Source organism: Engraulis encrasicolus, chromosome 21 (genome assembly GCF_034702125.1).
Source record: "Engraulis encrasicolus isolate BLACKSEA-1 chromosome 21, IST_EnEncr_1.0, whole genome shotgun sequence".
NCBI lineage: Eukaryota > Metazoa > Chordata > Actinopteri > Clupeiformes > Engraulidae > Engraulis > Engraulis encrasicolus.
In genome coordinates, this window is record NC_085877.1 from 24,528,685 (window position 1) to 24,544,130 (window position 15,446).

The 15,446-nt window shown below is 45.4% G+C and overlaps 1 protein-coding gene across 4 annotated transcripts in view; it reads right to left on the reverse strand.

Moving 5' to 3' along the window:
• Positions 1 to 215: 215 nt before the first annotated feature.
• The window catches only part of sf3b2 (splicing factor 3b, subunit 2), a 30,904-nt gene continuing 15,673 nt past the window's right edge, over positions 216 to 15,446 (reverse strand). For all 4 annotated transcript variants that reach the window (XM_063186447.1, XM_063186445.1, XM_063186446.1 and 1 more), the window contains exons 13-22: positions 15,071 to 15,298; positions 14,351 to 14,500; positions 12,624 to 12,713; positions 9,118 to 9,225; positions 8,051 to 8,158; positions 7,216 to 7,358; positions 5,677 to 5,778; positions 5,062 to 5,161; positions 4,371 to 4,565; positions 216 to 963 (exon numbers count right to left, since the gene is read on the reverse strand). In XM_063186447.1, coding sequence (XP_063042517.1) covers positions 892 to 963; positions 4,371 to 4,565; positions 5,062 to 5,161; positions 5,677 to 5,778; positions 7,216 to 7,358; positions 8,051 to 8,158; positions 9,118 to 9,225; positions 12,624 to 12,713; positions 14,351 to 14,500; positions 15,071 to 15,298 — 1,296 coding nt within the window. In that variant the 3' untranslated portion in view covers positions 216 to 891. The remainder of the gene's footprint in view (positions 964 to 4,370; positions 4,566 to 5,061; positions 5,162 to 5,676; positions 5,779 to 7,215; positions 7,359 to 8,050; positions 8,159 to 9,117; positions 9,226 to 12,623; positions 12,714 to 14,350; positions 14,501 to 15,070; positions 15,299 to 15,446) is intronic.

A 15,446-nucleotide genomic window follows, 5' to 3' on the forward strand; every position in this document is an offset into this window, starting at 1 on the left:
TTGTGTGCACTCTGTTTGCGTCAAAGGATGCCATTTGTCAGTAGTCAAATCAGCACCTCCTTAAATTTCACCGTTTTTATATAGTTTGTCTGTTATTGTTTTGTTACGTTTCACCTTTCACACTGACAGGAAGTTGCTGGAATGTTGCAATCTATCAAAAGGGGACGTTATGGTTCGTGCGCGCATGAAGAAAGAGAGCTCCAGAACACAGCGTCTGAAAGGTTACAGAATGTTTTTATTTACATAAAAATGTTGGAGACAAAAACAACACACAGGAGACATTTTTTTTTCACGGTGCGAATCATCCTTTGGTGAGACACACCTAAACAGTGTGTGGAGACTGGCAAAAAGTTACTAAAACATCAAATTAGAGGCAAATGTAAAAAAAACGAAGAGATGCAAGTACAATTTATGACCGTATGCCTACCATGTATGCATGTGTATGGGTTTTCATAGGAATTAACCTCTGTAATCTCATTTAAAACCGCTACGAGCTGGAATAGCTGCACATTTTGCACGTGCAAGACTGTGCACCGCTGTCCTTGTGCGCATTTTGCACGTGCACGGCTGACTCTTTAGCTCTAAGATGGACATGTAATGTGGGTGCTTCACGTGCCTCTATCATTCAGGGACAGGAGATACGCTATGCCACCGCTTCAGAGAGGACACAAGACATGCACATACTGATTCACTATGGGCATTGGGCACAGGTCCAAATGATGGTCCGGAAAGGGCGTTGATATCTGTGTGTGTATGTCGCATCTGGCTTGCATCTCAGCACAGCTCCAGGCTCTCTTTCTTTGTGTGTGTGTGTGTGTGTGTGTGTGTGTGTGTGTGTGTGTGTGTGTGTGTGTGTGTGTGTGTGTGTGTGAGAGACAGGGCATGTGGCATTTAAAACTTGAACTCTTTGTACTTCTTGGCTCCCCCACGTGTATCCTGTGGCTGGGCCTTCCTTTTCTTTTGCTGTAGGAGAGGAGAGGAGAGGAGAGGAGAGGAGAGGAGAGGAGAGGAGAGGAGAGGAGAGGAGAGGAGAGGAGAGGAGAGGAGAAAAAAAATCAAATATGTTTAAAAAAAATGTTATAAAATCCATTTACATAAATGCAATTTTCGCAAATCTTTCAACATCAAAGCAGTATTTTTACGAAGAAGTTACTGAGAATCACAATAAATGGATAAATAAATACAATAAGCATGTGTGTGAATTACCATAAGATTAACCGTGCAACTTGAGTGTTGAGCACGGTTTGGCTGTGCTAGCATTGTAGTGAATGCAACCAGCAACAATTTATCAGTTGCATTTGCAGGAATGAGCCATTATCTCTCAAGCACAAGCAAGACTGTACATGTACGCGTCACCAACACACACATGCACACACAAAGACCATGGCCTGTTGAGACAGATAGCTGCCCATGGGTAGACAGTGGAATGTGGGTATGCACCATCATGGCAATGTGGCAACTGACTGTCTAACTTGTACTACTTAACTATAGGGAGTATGGCAGGGATGAAATGCTTATGAACTTGATGAAAATAATCACCACGCAACAGGCCCACACACATTGCCAAATGGTGCATATTCTACAAATTGTAAAATCATTCAAAAATAAAAAATAAATAAACTTTCAAGTAATTGAATGTGATATACACATTTTTTTCTGAACATACACACACGCATGCACGCACGTACACACACACACACACACTCACACACGCTGCCCCCCCCCCCCCCCCCAAACTTCTCATTTTCCTGTCACACACACTTGCACATGCAGGCAAGCGCACGCACATTCACACATACGGCTAAACTTCTTGGTTTTTTTGCAGCGTGCATGCTCTCTCACACACACACAGCCAAGTTCTCTTTTTGACACAGCGCACACACACATGTAGACCTGCAAGCACACAAGCATCCACATTTTCCTCTTCTGTCGCACGCCAGCCTCTGCTTTGCTAAGTGCACACACGCAGCTCTTGAAAGTCAAATACTCTTGTGTCTAAGCTAGCCCCACACACACACACAGTTTTACTAATGCACTACTGCATCATTAAAATACCCTGGTGTCTAGGCTCGCACACACACCTTCTGTTTGGTAACATACTCTGCCAACAGGTCACTGGAGGCCACCTTCTCAGTGTCTCTTAGCCAGACACACACTGACTCACTCTCTCATTCTCTCTCTCATTCTCTCTCTCTCCCCATGTGTCTTCCATCTCAGTCACCAGAAAACAACACTCGTCTGAACACAGAACAATAATCCTTCTCTCTCCCTCTCTTACTGTCCCTCTGTCAGCGAGTCTCCCCCGCTCACACCCGCTCTAAACTAATCTTCTGTCGCCATCTGCTGGTGTGGATGATTCTTACCGCAGAGATACACCAGCGGCGACGCGATTCAAGCGACAGAGTGTAGCAGCAAGCGATACGAGAGATTGAGGAGACTAGAGTATGTCCGTACAGGCAGAAGGCAAAGCATTCAAGCATTCCCATTGGCTGTGGTCACTGACCTCTATACAGTCATTGGCTGTCGCGGCTTGTCGCCGAACCGCGTCATAGAAAGTTGAAAAGATTTCAACTTCAAATTGTCGCGCTCGTCGCGCAAATCGCTCTAGTCTCCAGAATCGCTTTTGTCTCTCGACTCAATGCAAAGTCAATTACTTCCGTCGCTCGACTCGCTCAGATCGCCGCTGGTGTATCTCTGCGGTTAGTCATCACCACTTGTCTTTCTCTGCCTCAAACACACATCTCCCTTAGGTTTGGCAGCGCAAACACAATGATACACACCTTCTACCTTGAGGTATGTGGATGAAGTGCTCCATATCCAAACACACACCCCAAGAAAGAGAATGCATACTCATCTCCTCGTCTTACCTTTTGCTTAATGCCATTTTCTGGCTGAAGACACACACACACACACACACACACACACACACACACACACACACACACACACACACACACACACACACACACACACACACACACACACACACAACACACACACACACACACACACACACACACACACACACACACACACACACACACACACAGTTTGGCAGTGTTCTACCACCATGTTGCAGACAAGTCCACACACACACAGATACACAAGTGCTCACCCACAACGCACACACACACACTCACAACATACACACTAGCGTGTAAACTTCTACATTCTGCCACCATGCTGCTTAAGTCTTCCTACACACACAGAGATACACACCTATATAGCAGTGCTTGACACAAACTTTTTTGCTTACCAGCCATTTTGGCTAATGGCTTTTCTGAGTCACTAGCCATTCGGCCTTCTCACTAGCCAAAATGTTCAATCATAACCATCATGGGTTGATATTTTCTCATAATCTAAAAACTAGACAGCGCACACAGTTGCTGTTACCTGCTGAAAGAGCTACAGACTTCCTGTCATTGCCTTTTGTGCATTATTTGTTTAATCAAAATGTCGTGGTGGTCGGAATGATGTGGTTTATTAGTCGGGAACCACAGTAGAAGACATTATGCAGGTGGAAACGTCCAGGAAAATAAGAAATATATAAACTAACTTGACTTGCTGTGTAGCTATTTGGCCTCGCGCTGTAAACTGTCATGAAGCTGTCATTTTCTTCTTGGGCCTATTATTGAAAAGAAGGCAGATATAGTGTCGCTTGTCAGTTGAGAGCAACTTCGCTAGTTTATTTTAAGGAGAGGAGATGTTTTTCAGTTTCGGGCAGCCTTTCAGCAGATAAAGAAACACCAGCTCCAGGCTGCCTTCACATTTTGACGCGTCGTTGTAGAAAACTCCTCCTCACTTTTTATCCAAGGCTACTTTTCATGATGTCGGGATGTTAACGCACATGCTCTAGAATGTGGACAATGCATGTGACAAGGGTGATCACGGCTCCCTCCACATTTTCACGCTTCGTTGTAGGAAACTTCGCTTCATTATATCCACAATTATCCTTTGCCACTTTTCATGGATGCGCGCATGTCTTTATGGGATGGATAACTCGTGCTGACAATGTTTACACGTGACATGGGTGCTTATGGGTACTGTAGGCTCACGACATCGCATTGTATTGCGTTTGTATAACAAAGGCGGTCAGCGACAAGTACAACTTCAATATCAGGTGCTCCTCACTGAGTGCGGTAACACACCGGCCAAATGGCTAGTGACGCGTCAGGTTCTAGTAGCCAAAGCTAAATTTCACTCGCATTTGGCAGGCTTGCAAGTGTTAGTGTCAAGCCCTGCTATACACACGTCCATACATCCCTATCCTTAACTTCTGCTTTGAGGCATGGTCTGCCACCTAGGTCCATTAAGTCCTCCTCCTCTACACAAACGTGCCCCACACACACACACACACACCCTCTCCTCACCTTCTGCTTGGCGGCGTGCTCCGCCACCATGTCGCTGAAGTCCTCCTTCTCCACCTGGGCCTGCTGCTCCCGGACGTGCTCCTCGTACTTCTGGGTCATGGCCATGGGGTCCAGCTCCAGCTCCTCGGGGGCCAGCGCCACCTCCACGCCCTGCCCGTCGCCGCCACCGCCGCCCGCCTTGCGACCCGCCATCGCCTGCAGGGAGAGAGGAGCGAGATTGGGGTATGCAGATGAAGGGTGGAAAGAAAGGGGAGAGAGAGAGAGAGAGAGCGAGAGCGAGAGCGAGAGCGAGAGCGAGAGAGAGAGAGAGAGAGAGAGAGAGAGAGAGAGAGAGAGAGAGAGAGAGAGCGAGAGAGAGAGCGAGAGCGAGAGCGAGAGCGAGAGCGAGAGCGAGAGCGAGAGAGAGAGAGAGAGAGAGAGAGAGAGAGCGAGAGCGAGAGCGAGAGCGAGAGAGAGAGAGAGAGAGAGAGAGAGAGAGAGAGAGAGAGAGAGAGAGAGAGAGAGAGAGAGACATATCCAGAAAGTTAATATGTGCAATTATTTTTTTTTATAAAGTATCCATACGTGTTTGGATTGAATGAATGTGTGGAGTGAGTGGAGGACTATTGTGCGTGCGTGCTAGAGCAAGCGAAAGCAAGAGAGAGAGAGAGAGAGAGAGAGAGAGAGAGAGAGAGAGAGAGATTGTATTCACCCCAGAGACGTCGTAGATGTGTGTGGAGGCCATCATGGCTGCGCCCACAGACGCCGTCCTCCTCTCTGGCAGCACCGTGAACAGCTGAGGAGTCTCGTTCCTGAGGGAACACAACAACATCAAAACAGCTCAGCAATAATATGTAACAATTTAGCAATTGCATATAACAATATGCAACCAAGTAATATACTGTATATGACTGTAAGTAACAATTTAGCAATTTAATAATTACTACATAACTAATACATAATTCAAAGATATACAATATGTAGCCATAAGTAATAATTTAGTCACTGAAAAATGTAGAACTAGAAAAAGGCACACAAAAGTGCAGACCACTGACAAAGATACATTTTCCACCCAATTCCATCAAAAAACAAAGCCCTCAAAGCAGTGGCCACTCAAAGATATGTCGTCACCAGGGCTCCAAATTGAGCACCACTCAACCGGCCAAATGCTGGTGAAATTTCAGTTTGCCTGGCAGAAAACACCAACCTACTAGTCATTTAGAGACCTTAGTGAGTCTAGTAAGATTAACATCTACCAGTCATTTTGGCTGCTGTTGGAAAAGAAAAGTTAATTTAGTACACAGACACAGGAAAAGCCAAATCGTACCCGTCCATGGCCTCCTCGATCTTCTTCTTCCTGAGCTCGATGAGCTCTGGGGTCTCCATGCCTGCAGGCACCGACGAGAAGCCTCCAGGAGTGATGAGACCACTGGAGAGAGAGAGGGAGAGAAAGGAACGAGTCAAAAATTCATATTTATACATTAGGAAACCATGCAACATGACAAGAAAGTTCCAGGGGTGATCAGACCACTGGAGGGAGAGAGAGAGAGAGAGAGAGAGAGAGAGAGAGCGAGAGAGCGAGAGAGCGAGAGAGCGAGAGAGCGAGAGAGAGAGAGAGAGAGAGAGCGAGAGAGCGAGAGAGCGAGAGAGAGCGAGAGAGCGAGAGAGAGAGAGAGAGAGAGAGAGAGAGAGCGAGAGAGAGAGAGAAAGAAGGGGGGATACAAGACATGCATGCTATAGGACAGTGATTCTTAACCTTTTTTCCTAACGCACCCCCTTACCTGTGCCGAAGAGAAGTCACGCACCCCCAACCCAAACTTCTACATGTGTATACATACTAAAAATCATTTTTAGTGATTAATTGCAATAATTCTTGCTTGGGACATTAATCAATACCTTAATGACTTTAAATGGGGACCCAACATGTTTTCATTTTGTCTTGAATTGGACTAAATATAATGTTCCCAACCAAAATTTTGGTCGCAACCTCAACATAATCAAAATCCCGCGCACCCCCTGAAATCTCAGGCGCACCCCCAGGGGGTGCCCATGCAATAGGAAAACAAGAAGTCTCATCAGACCACTGAAGAGAGGGAGAGGATGAGGAAGACCCTGAGAAAATTGAGGGATTCTTCAAATCCTCTGCAAATACTTATTCTACAGGAAGCCATGCAACAGAAAAAAACCAGATTTACAGTACGTTGGAATGGATGACGAGAGTGATGTGGCTTAGTAAATAAATAAGCTACAACTGCAAATAATCCTATTTAACCCATTGTGTCCTGGAGCGACATATACGCTGCATTCAAGTTCTTGGGATTTGAGCCGTTTTATTAAACATGTGGGCATGTTAGAGCTGAATGAACACTATCCTAGTGCAAAATGAAGGTTCTACATTTTAAATGTATCTTATTTCATGTCTGTATGTGTTTCGGAGGCTGAGATATTTAGGATTTAAAAGGCAGAGGGCACCCTTTCCCAAAAAGGGCTTAGGACAAAATGGGTTAAAATATCAACAGCCCATCTGAAAGTGCAGTATAAATCTTACAGGAGGCAACAGACATTCCTTCGTATCCCTGTCTCTATTCCACCCCTCTCATAGTGTGACTGACGCTGAAGGCTTTTGAGGTGCAGTGCAGGTCTGCCAAGGTGTGGGATAAGAGGTGAGAAAAAGTGTCTGTGTGGGTGTGATAAAAGGTGTGTGTGTGAATGTGAGAAAGTGCATGCTTGGGTTGTGTGTGTGTGTGTGTGTGTGTGTGTGTGTGTGTGTGTGTGTGTGTGTGTGTGTGTGTGTGTGTGTGTGTGTGTGTGTGTGTGTGTGTGTGTGTGTGTAAACGTGAGCCAAAATGTGTGTGTGTGTGTGTACCTGTCTGCGGGTGTGAAGAAGCCGGTCTCGTCTGGCTTGTCCTCGTCGCTCTCCTCTTCCTCCTCTTCCTCAGAAGACTCTTCATCAGACGGCTCCAGCTCTCCCCACGGAGTGCGGTCCACCTCTTCCTCCTCAGCCTTGGCCTACAGGGGGGGGGGAAGAGAGAGAGAGAGAGCGAGCGAGAGAGAGATCAAGAGAGAGAGAGAGCGAGAGCGAGAGCGAGAGCGAGAGAGAGCGCGCGAGAGAGAGATGGTGGTGGAGGAGTGGTTATGATGGTTATGTTTATTTAGTAAACCAACTACCTCCTCCCTGTTTTGGTCAACAGAGGTCCTAAAAATCATTGATCCCAAAACTCCAACCAATCGTTGCCACCAGTATTACTGCTGCAACTGATGGTAAAAGATAGAAAGAGATGTGTATACACACAGTATGTGTAATGTATGACAAAATGCAAATGTCTATATACAGAATGTCTGTATGTGTGTGCGCATGTTTGTATTATGGGCATATGCATAATGTGTGTGCACATGTAATGAGTGTGTGCATATGCATAATGGGTACAATGGAGGCGTGTGTATATAAATCCATGCAGGGCTCTAAATGAACTTCTCATCACCAGTCAAAATGGCTTGTAGATGTAGATTTTACTAGTCAAACACACACTCACTAATGGGTCAAAGTGGCTAGTAAGGTTTTTTTACCAGCCAAACTGAAATTTCACCGGCATTTAGCTGGTTGGCTGGTGTTAATTTACAGCCCTGCATCCGTGTATGTGTGTGTACCAATTGGAAATCTATGGTGTCAGTTCTGATACGAGTGTGCACGTATGTCTCACCTGGAAGTCTGTGGCGTTGGTCCCGAACACGTCTCCATACAGGGGCTTACCAGTCTCATCCACAGGAGGCTTACCCCAGCCACCAGCATGGTAGCCAAACGAACAACCCTATATGGGGGGAGGGAGAGAGAGAGAGAGAGAGAGAGAGAGAGAGAGAGAGAGAGAGAGAGAGAGAGAGAGAGCGCAAAAGGAGGAAAGACGGAAAGAAAGAAAGAAAGAAAGACAGAAAGAAAGAAAGAAATTTGACATTCAAAGATTCGACAGATGAACATTGGAAGAGAAAGAAAGATAAGGCAATGAAAGAAGAGAAAGGGACAAGAATGTCAAAAGTAGAGAGAAAGGAGGGAAAAGAAGATTATAGTCTTTAGAAAACAGCACCATTTTTTGTTCATCCAGAAGAAGACCAAGATATGGCATTCAGGCACTGACAGGCCGTCAGAGCAGTGTGCATCCTAATGTATTGTAATATATTCCAGAATCTCAAGGAGAGCTAATCAGGGAGACACAAGCTGTTGAAGTTGCTATTAACAGTGTCCTTCAAAATCACTTTTGAAACATATTCCCTGTCTGCTGTGCGTCAGTTGCACAGTATATGACCGACATGCACAATCACATGCAATTACAATTCTTTTGTTCCAAGATATGCGCATTGCGCATGTGTCCCATCATCAACATTTCCACAAAGATGGTCTCCCTGCTTGTGCTCCTTGGCATATGACTTCAATGCGTTTGCATCTGCCTGTTACTGATAGCCAGTTTAGTTGCACAGGTGCCTTCCCCGGGATGTTTTGATACATTTCAGATGTTTGTTTAGTGATGTTCAATATCTTCAAATTACAGATTCTCAGAGTATATTCTGACAAATGCTTTGTATTGCATGCGCTGCCGTCTACCAGACTGTGCTGTTGTTCTTTGTGTAAATGTAATGAAGAGGGGTTACACACACAGATTCCTGGCCTCCACCAGATGTCTGCTCCTTTAAGCATTTGGGTGTATATCTTTGTATTTGCATACATGTGCAGGTGCAGGTGTGTGTGTGTGCGTGCGTGTAATGAATGTCCACCTACCTCGGGGATGGGTGCGTTGAGTCCGGGGATCTTGAGGTTGGGGTAGGAGGGGGGAGGCCCGTAACGCTGCATGGCGATCAGCCACGGAGGGGGCACTTTGTGGGAGTTCTACATACACACACACAACATCATAGAAAGAGGAGGAATGAGCACAAAGACTTATCACAGTAATACAGCTAATGCAGTTAATCATGTAAGCGCTCATAAAAACGTTGTAAAAATGTAAAGGTGTTCATAAACATGACCCCTGGGCGAATAAACAAAGAAGAAATCTGAAGAGTGCTGTCCTTCGCTTCTTTTATTCATTCAAGTTTTTGTGGGATTCAGCACCCAGTTAAGAATTGTTAAGTAGCCTATTTAGGCGATAGTGTCATCGCGACTTCTCCACTTTTTTAAAAGGTGCTAATTGAAATGTGACTGGAGGCTTTAGCATAGCCACTGGAGGCTTTAGCATAGCCTTCAGCACAAGTCACTTCTCCGCAAATCCGCGTTCGGAAGACTCATGGGAGCCCACACCAAATCGGTGTCCTGAGGTGGTGGGAAAGTGAGTGTGAGTGTTAACCTATTGTTGGAGGTGTTAACCTATTTCAGCCTGGAGCGACATGTACACTGCACTCAGGCTCTTGGGATTTGAGTTTTTTTTTATTAATGAGGGTATGTTAGAGCTGAATGAACACATACTAATGCAAAATTAGGGTCCCAGCTTGTGCTTCAGAGGATGACATATTTAAGTTTCAATAGGCAGTGGGCACTTTTCCAAAAAAAGGGTTTAGGCTAAAATGGGTTAAAGAATGAAACCCAAGGCATAATTCAGGTCACCACTTCCCAAGGTGGCTTGAGAAAGTATAGGTTTGGCCCTGCTTCCCTTTCCTGTGCTCCTAACACAGATGAGAACACTAAATACTTAACTTACTTGATTGCAGAGATGTACGAATTAAAATCAGCTGGATTAGGACCATTAGGCTTGGCTGAAGCACCATATTATGTGACAGGATTTTTACTTTCTAAACCAAGCGAGCATGACCAGAACTGCCCTGCACTGATTCCAGTGGAGGAGTGGACTGGAAGTGGACTAGCAGCCTACAGGGAACACGGACCACAGCCACAAGGCTCCCTACTAAATTTAGCCCTCATGTGGAGAGGAGAAGAAGAGAAGACAGGAGAGGAAGAAGCACTGAAAAGGAGTGGAGAGGAGGACACAAGGGAGGAGAGGAGAAAAAAGGACAGAAGAGGAAAGCGCACTGACAAGGAGAGGAGGAGGACACAAGGGAGGAGAGGAGAGGAGGAGTAGAGGGAGACACGAGGGAGGAGATGTGGACAGGAGAAGAGAAGACTGGAGAGGAAGAAGCACTGAAAAGGAGAGGTGAGGAGGACACGAGGGAGAAGAGGAGAAGAAGTAGAAGAGAGGACAGGGGAGGAGAGGAGACAGGGGAGGAGAGAAGGAGTAAAAGGAGAGGACAGGAGAGATGAGGAGAGAGGAGAGAGGGAGTAAAAAGAGGGGACAGGAGAGGTGAGGGGAGGAGAGATGAGAAGAGGAGGAATAGATGACTGGACCGGAAAGTAGAGGATAGAAGGAGAGAAGAGTAGAAGCACGTAGGAATAGGCTTTCATTGCTTTGGGCTTTTTGCTGAGCCAGTAAGTCATTTCATAGATACCCAGAGACAAGGAGAGTGTGTGTTTCTTAGTGATGCAAGAGAGGTAGGAAATGAAGGATAGAGAGAGAGGTAGAGAGCGTGTGAGAGAGAGAGAGAGAGAGAGAGAGAGAGAGGGAGAGGTAGAGGTAGAGAGGTAGAGGTAGAGGTAGAGAGCATACCTGCAAACTCAGGAGGGTTGAAAAAGGTGACAAACTAATCGCGGCGAAACCCCCCCCCCCAAAAAAATAAAAAAACAGGGAAAAAGTATTTACTACACAATTAGAAAACAGACTTCTGAAATTATTTTATTCCTCACCAGTCAATCTATGTCTTACAAGACAAACATACACTCACCCAGAGGCAATTCTAGGTTAAGCTGCGACCCCAAGCGAAAATTCAACAACTACTGTTGAAGTCTTAGCTGTTATTCACTATCTAGTTTGGGGGCCCCAAGCGGCGGCCTATCTGACCTAGTGACAAGAAGCGCCTCTGAACTCACCACCTGTTAAAATTGAAGTTGTCCTATTTACCAGCCAAAAGGAGGGAGCACATGGTCACTTTGGGTTGTGTTAACTTTGAGCCCCACTGCAATTGACTATGAAATTAAAGCATTTGTTGTTTTTGGCTAGAGAGGGTAAATAATAGGGTAATGTAGCCTATAATATAACTACCTAGGCCTATATAAAATAGTACCAACGCATTTTAGTGAATTTATGAATGAATGATAGGTTAGTCGAATGCATTTCCCCAATAAAATGGTGTTGTACTATTTGAAGATTTATTTATTTATTTATATAGATTGTAGAAAAAGATAACAGATGCCATCTAGGTTACTAGGCTATTTAGATTAATAATAGTAGGCCTAGGCTATGTCCTTGGTGGCTAACATTAAAATCATGATTGCACACGTTGCAAAATGATTCATATAATAGCTATTGAGGGGAGGGGGCATGACAAATAGCTATTGCTATGCATTCCTCTGACGTTTATGAAGGTTTCATCGAGTGTGTACATGGGCTCTCGCTATTCCCGGTTAAATGATCTGACATAGGGAACCGAATTTAGAACTAGTTCTCTTCTAATCTGCCACTTTATAGCGCAGTCTGGCCCTGCCTACCGTCATTCTAACACATTTTCTCACTCTGAAGTAGGATTCAATACCGTTTTGGTCAAAATGATCAAAACAAGCATTGAGATATTGCCCTCAATTCAAATAAAGCGAAACATCCATGTTAGGACCACAGACTGCTGCCGTTGGGCTATTTATTTTTCAAGCTTAGCTAATGAGACAAATCACAATTCCCAAACCCTGCTCAGATCCCATTTACCTTGGTCCTTTGAAACGGTGATTTGGACAGCGGTCATTTGTAAAAGTAAAGCGACAGTACCAAGGTAGAAGATAATGACAGGGGGGATATGTGTTTCGCGACCACCGTTTCATCAGCTGTTCGCTCCGACTGCAGCGGTGCCTTGGAAAGTTTTGCCGCCAGTTGAGCCGTCTGAATTAGCGCTCTGATTGGTCAATGTTTCCCCCGACACACGTTACCGGCCAATGGGAAGGACAGCCAGTAAAAGATCAATAGAATGTCGCTCAACCATAATGTCTGTAGAACTACTACTAGCAGATTCTATCAGAGTACCAGTATATCTGTCTGTAGTCTTTCTCTGTCTGCCCCCCCCCCCAAAAAAACACCTCTTCGGATCTACACGATTCACGTAAGTGACCTATTTTGAGATCAAAATGGCGAATTTCGCGAAAGGTGACAAGTTTGCAGGTATGGTGAGGTAGAGGTAGAGAGGTAGAGGTAGAGGTAGAGGAGGGGGGGGGAGAGAGAGAGAGAGAGAGCGAGAGAGAGCGCGAGAGCGCCTCACCACTCCAGTGGGCATGCCCAGGGCGATACGCAGCTCATCTGACAGATCTCCTGGCTTCTTCTCCTTCAGACGAGTCTCAAACTCTTTACCCTGGGAGAGGAGGAGAGAAAGGGGGATTTTTTTATTTTACCTTTATTTTACCAGGGAAATAAAATCACATTGAGAATAAAATTCTCTTTTACAAGTGAGCCCTGGCCAAGGCGGCAGCACACATAACAGTTACATTACAGACAGGACACAGACAAAACAGAACAAATCAATATGGATAAAGAGATAAAATTACACAATAAAAACCATAAAATAATAAACATAAAACAACATTAGAAGGAGATTAGAATATTAAAAGCAAGTGCAGACAGATTTAAAAGTGTCATTAAGATAGGTTTTAAACTCAGCTACAGACATAAAAACAGCAAGCTTAAGAGATTTCTGCAGTTCATTCCAGTGAGTTGGGGCACAATGAATAAAAGCAGTTTTACCAAATTCTGTTTTTATCATGGGGACATTTAAAACAATGTAGCTACTTGAGCGTAGGTTGTATCCTTGACTGCTAAAAGATAAAAGGCTCTGTATATACAAGGGGAGCTGGCCAACTAAGGCCTTGTATACGAATAAAAGCCAATGTTTATGACGTCTAAAATCTAGTGATGGCCAGCCTACTAGGTCATACAACACACAATGGTGCGTAGAATGCTTTCTTCTAGTGATGAATCTTAAAGCAGAGTGATAAGTAGAGTCAAGTGATTGTAAAAGTGCCTTGGTGGTGTGTCTATAAAAAATGTCCCCATAATCTAAAACAGGTAAAAATGTAGCTTCAACCAACTTCCTTCTTGCAGATTGTGAGAAACAAGCACTGTTTCTGTAATAAAACCCCAATAAAACCCCATTCCATTAACACATACAGTAGTGCAGAGGCAATAGATGTGAAAAATAAAAAGATTTATTTAAAAAGGTAACAAGACTGGCATGGGTCATTCATTAACTCATTAAGACCTGCCAGGTGAGAATAATTAAACAGAAAGAATTGGGAATGCTGTTAAAATGTATGCATTGATGCTGCACCCAGTCTTAAAGATTGTGTTGCACAGAAGCATTTCTCCATCTTAATTCACTCAATCTGTGTATAGGTGTGCAACAAAAGTAGCGCCTACATCAACATAAAAAGCAAATGCGAACTGTAGGCTAAGGCAAGAAAGAACCGCACACTGACAAGCTCCCTTTTATTTATTTTTAATTCTTGTGACATTTCAGGCCAACACGGCCCTTCCTCGGTCTGACCTAGCCCAAATGAACTTTGCGCTTTGTAGCTTGGTCCTGACCATCCCATAATACTACCATTTCATTTCGTATTCATGGTCTGGGGGTTGCGTGATCTGACGCGATTGAAGGAAGCAGGAAGTTTGCACTCAGTTATGGTTTGAAATGATTGGACAGCTCTCACTCAATCGCTGACAGTTACTCAACAACAACATAGCGCAGACCAATGGCTCTGGCGCAGACGTTTACGTCATCTTCACAAGCGTCCTCCCCCTTTCGCCCCCACGTGGGGCGCTTATTCACGTTTTTCTGGGAGGGATTGGCCGGCAAGATCCTGCCGTTGAAATCGCTCCCCAGAAAAAAATCCCCAGACCAGTACGGAGCTAAGTCTCTTGGCGCAAGTACGCAGGATGGCACGCGAGGCTATGCGCTTTGGCCCTGCAAATGTGGATGTGAAATGTCAAGTGTACCTCGTAGTAGAGATCTCCGTGGATGGTGAGCTTGGGCTTGATCTGCCACTTGAAGAAGGCATCGTGCAGCTTCTGGTAGTCAATGTCGATCTTGCCCATCTTGGGACGCACCTTCTCGCGCATCTTGGTCTTCATGGTCTTAGCGTCCTCCTACAGGGGGAAGAAGGGCAATCAGAATCCAAAAAAAAACCCAACAACATAAGACTTAAGTTTTTTCTTACTGCTGTGATGCTGTTGTGTGTTGTGTGCTTGGAGATATTACATAGAACTGGAGATATCCCTCCATACAGGTCAATGAGCAGGGCTAGCATATTACATTCTTGTGGATACGCATGAACGGCGTGACGTGTGCCATGTGCGTTACACCCCTTTTTGGGGGAAAACATTGGGGGAAAAGCCAATGCAAGTCAATTGGTGGTGTTGGGAAAGAATAAACGAAAGACAAGGACCTGTAGACTAGCGTTGTTCACGCTCAACATGCCGTGTTGTGTTGTCGGCTGTTCAAATAATATAGCCAAACAGCCGTGGCTGAAGCATGGACTGTGTTCATTTAGGCTGTCCGATATAGCATGTAAGTTAATGAGACATTCAGATTGTTTTCCCCCCAAAAAGGGGCATAACGCACATTCACGAGCAAAGTAACCGGATGGCCGTTCATACGTATACCGGAGTGTGTGTGTGTGTGTGTGTGCGCGCGTGCGTGCGTGCACGTGTACACACCTTCTCCTGCAGGGCCTCCCTCATCTCCTGGATGCCGGTGCGCTTGATGAACTCGGGCAGCTCGAAGGGTGGCTTCTCGATACCTCGCTTGCCCTGCAGGTACTTGCGCTTGAAGCACCAGTGGCGCGGCACGGGCACCGTGTTCCGCGTGGCCTTCAGGTGCACCAGCAGCTTGGGCTCCTGCGCCGTCACGTCGTGCATCTCCACCACGTCTGGGCGTGCCACCAGCTGAGGTTGAAATAATAAAGGTCATTCAAGGTCAAATGGGCAGTCATGGGTAAGCGGTTAGGGCGTCAGACTTCCGACCCGCCAGGTTGGTGGTGGGAGTAATTAACCAGTGCTCTCCCCCATCCTCCTCCCTGACTGAGGTGCCCTG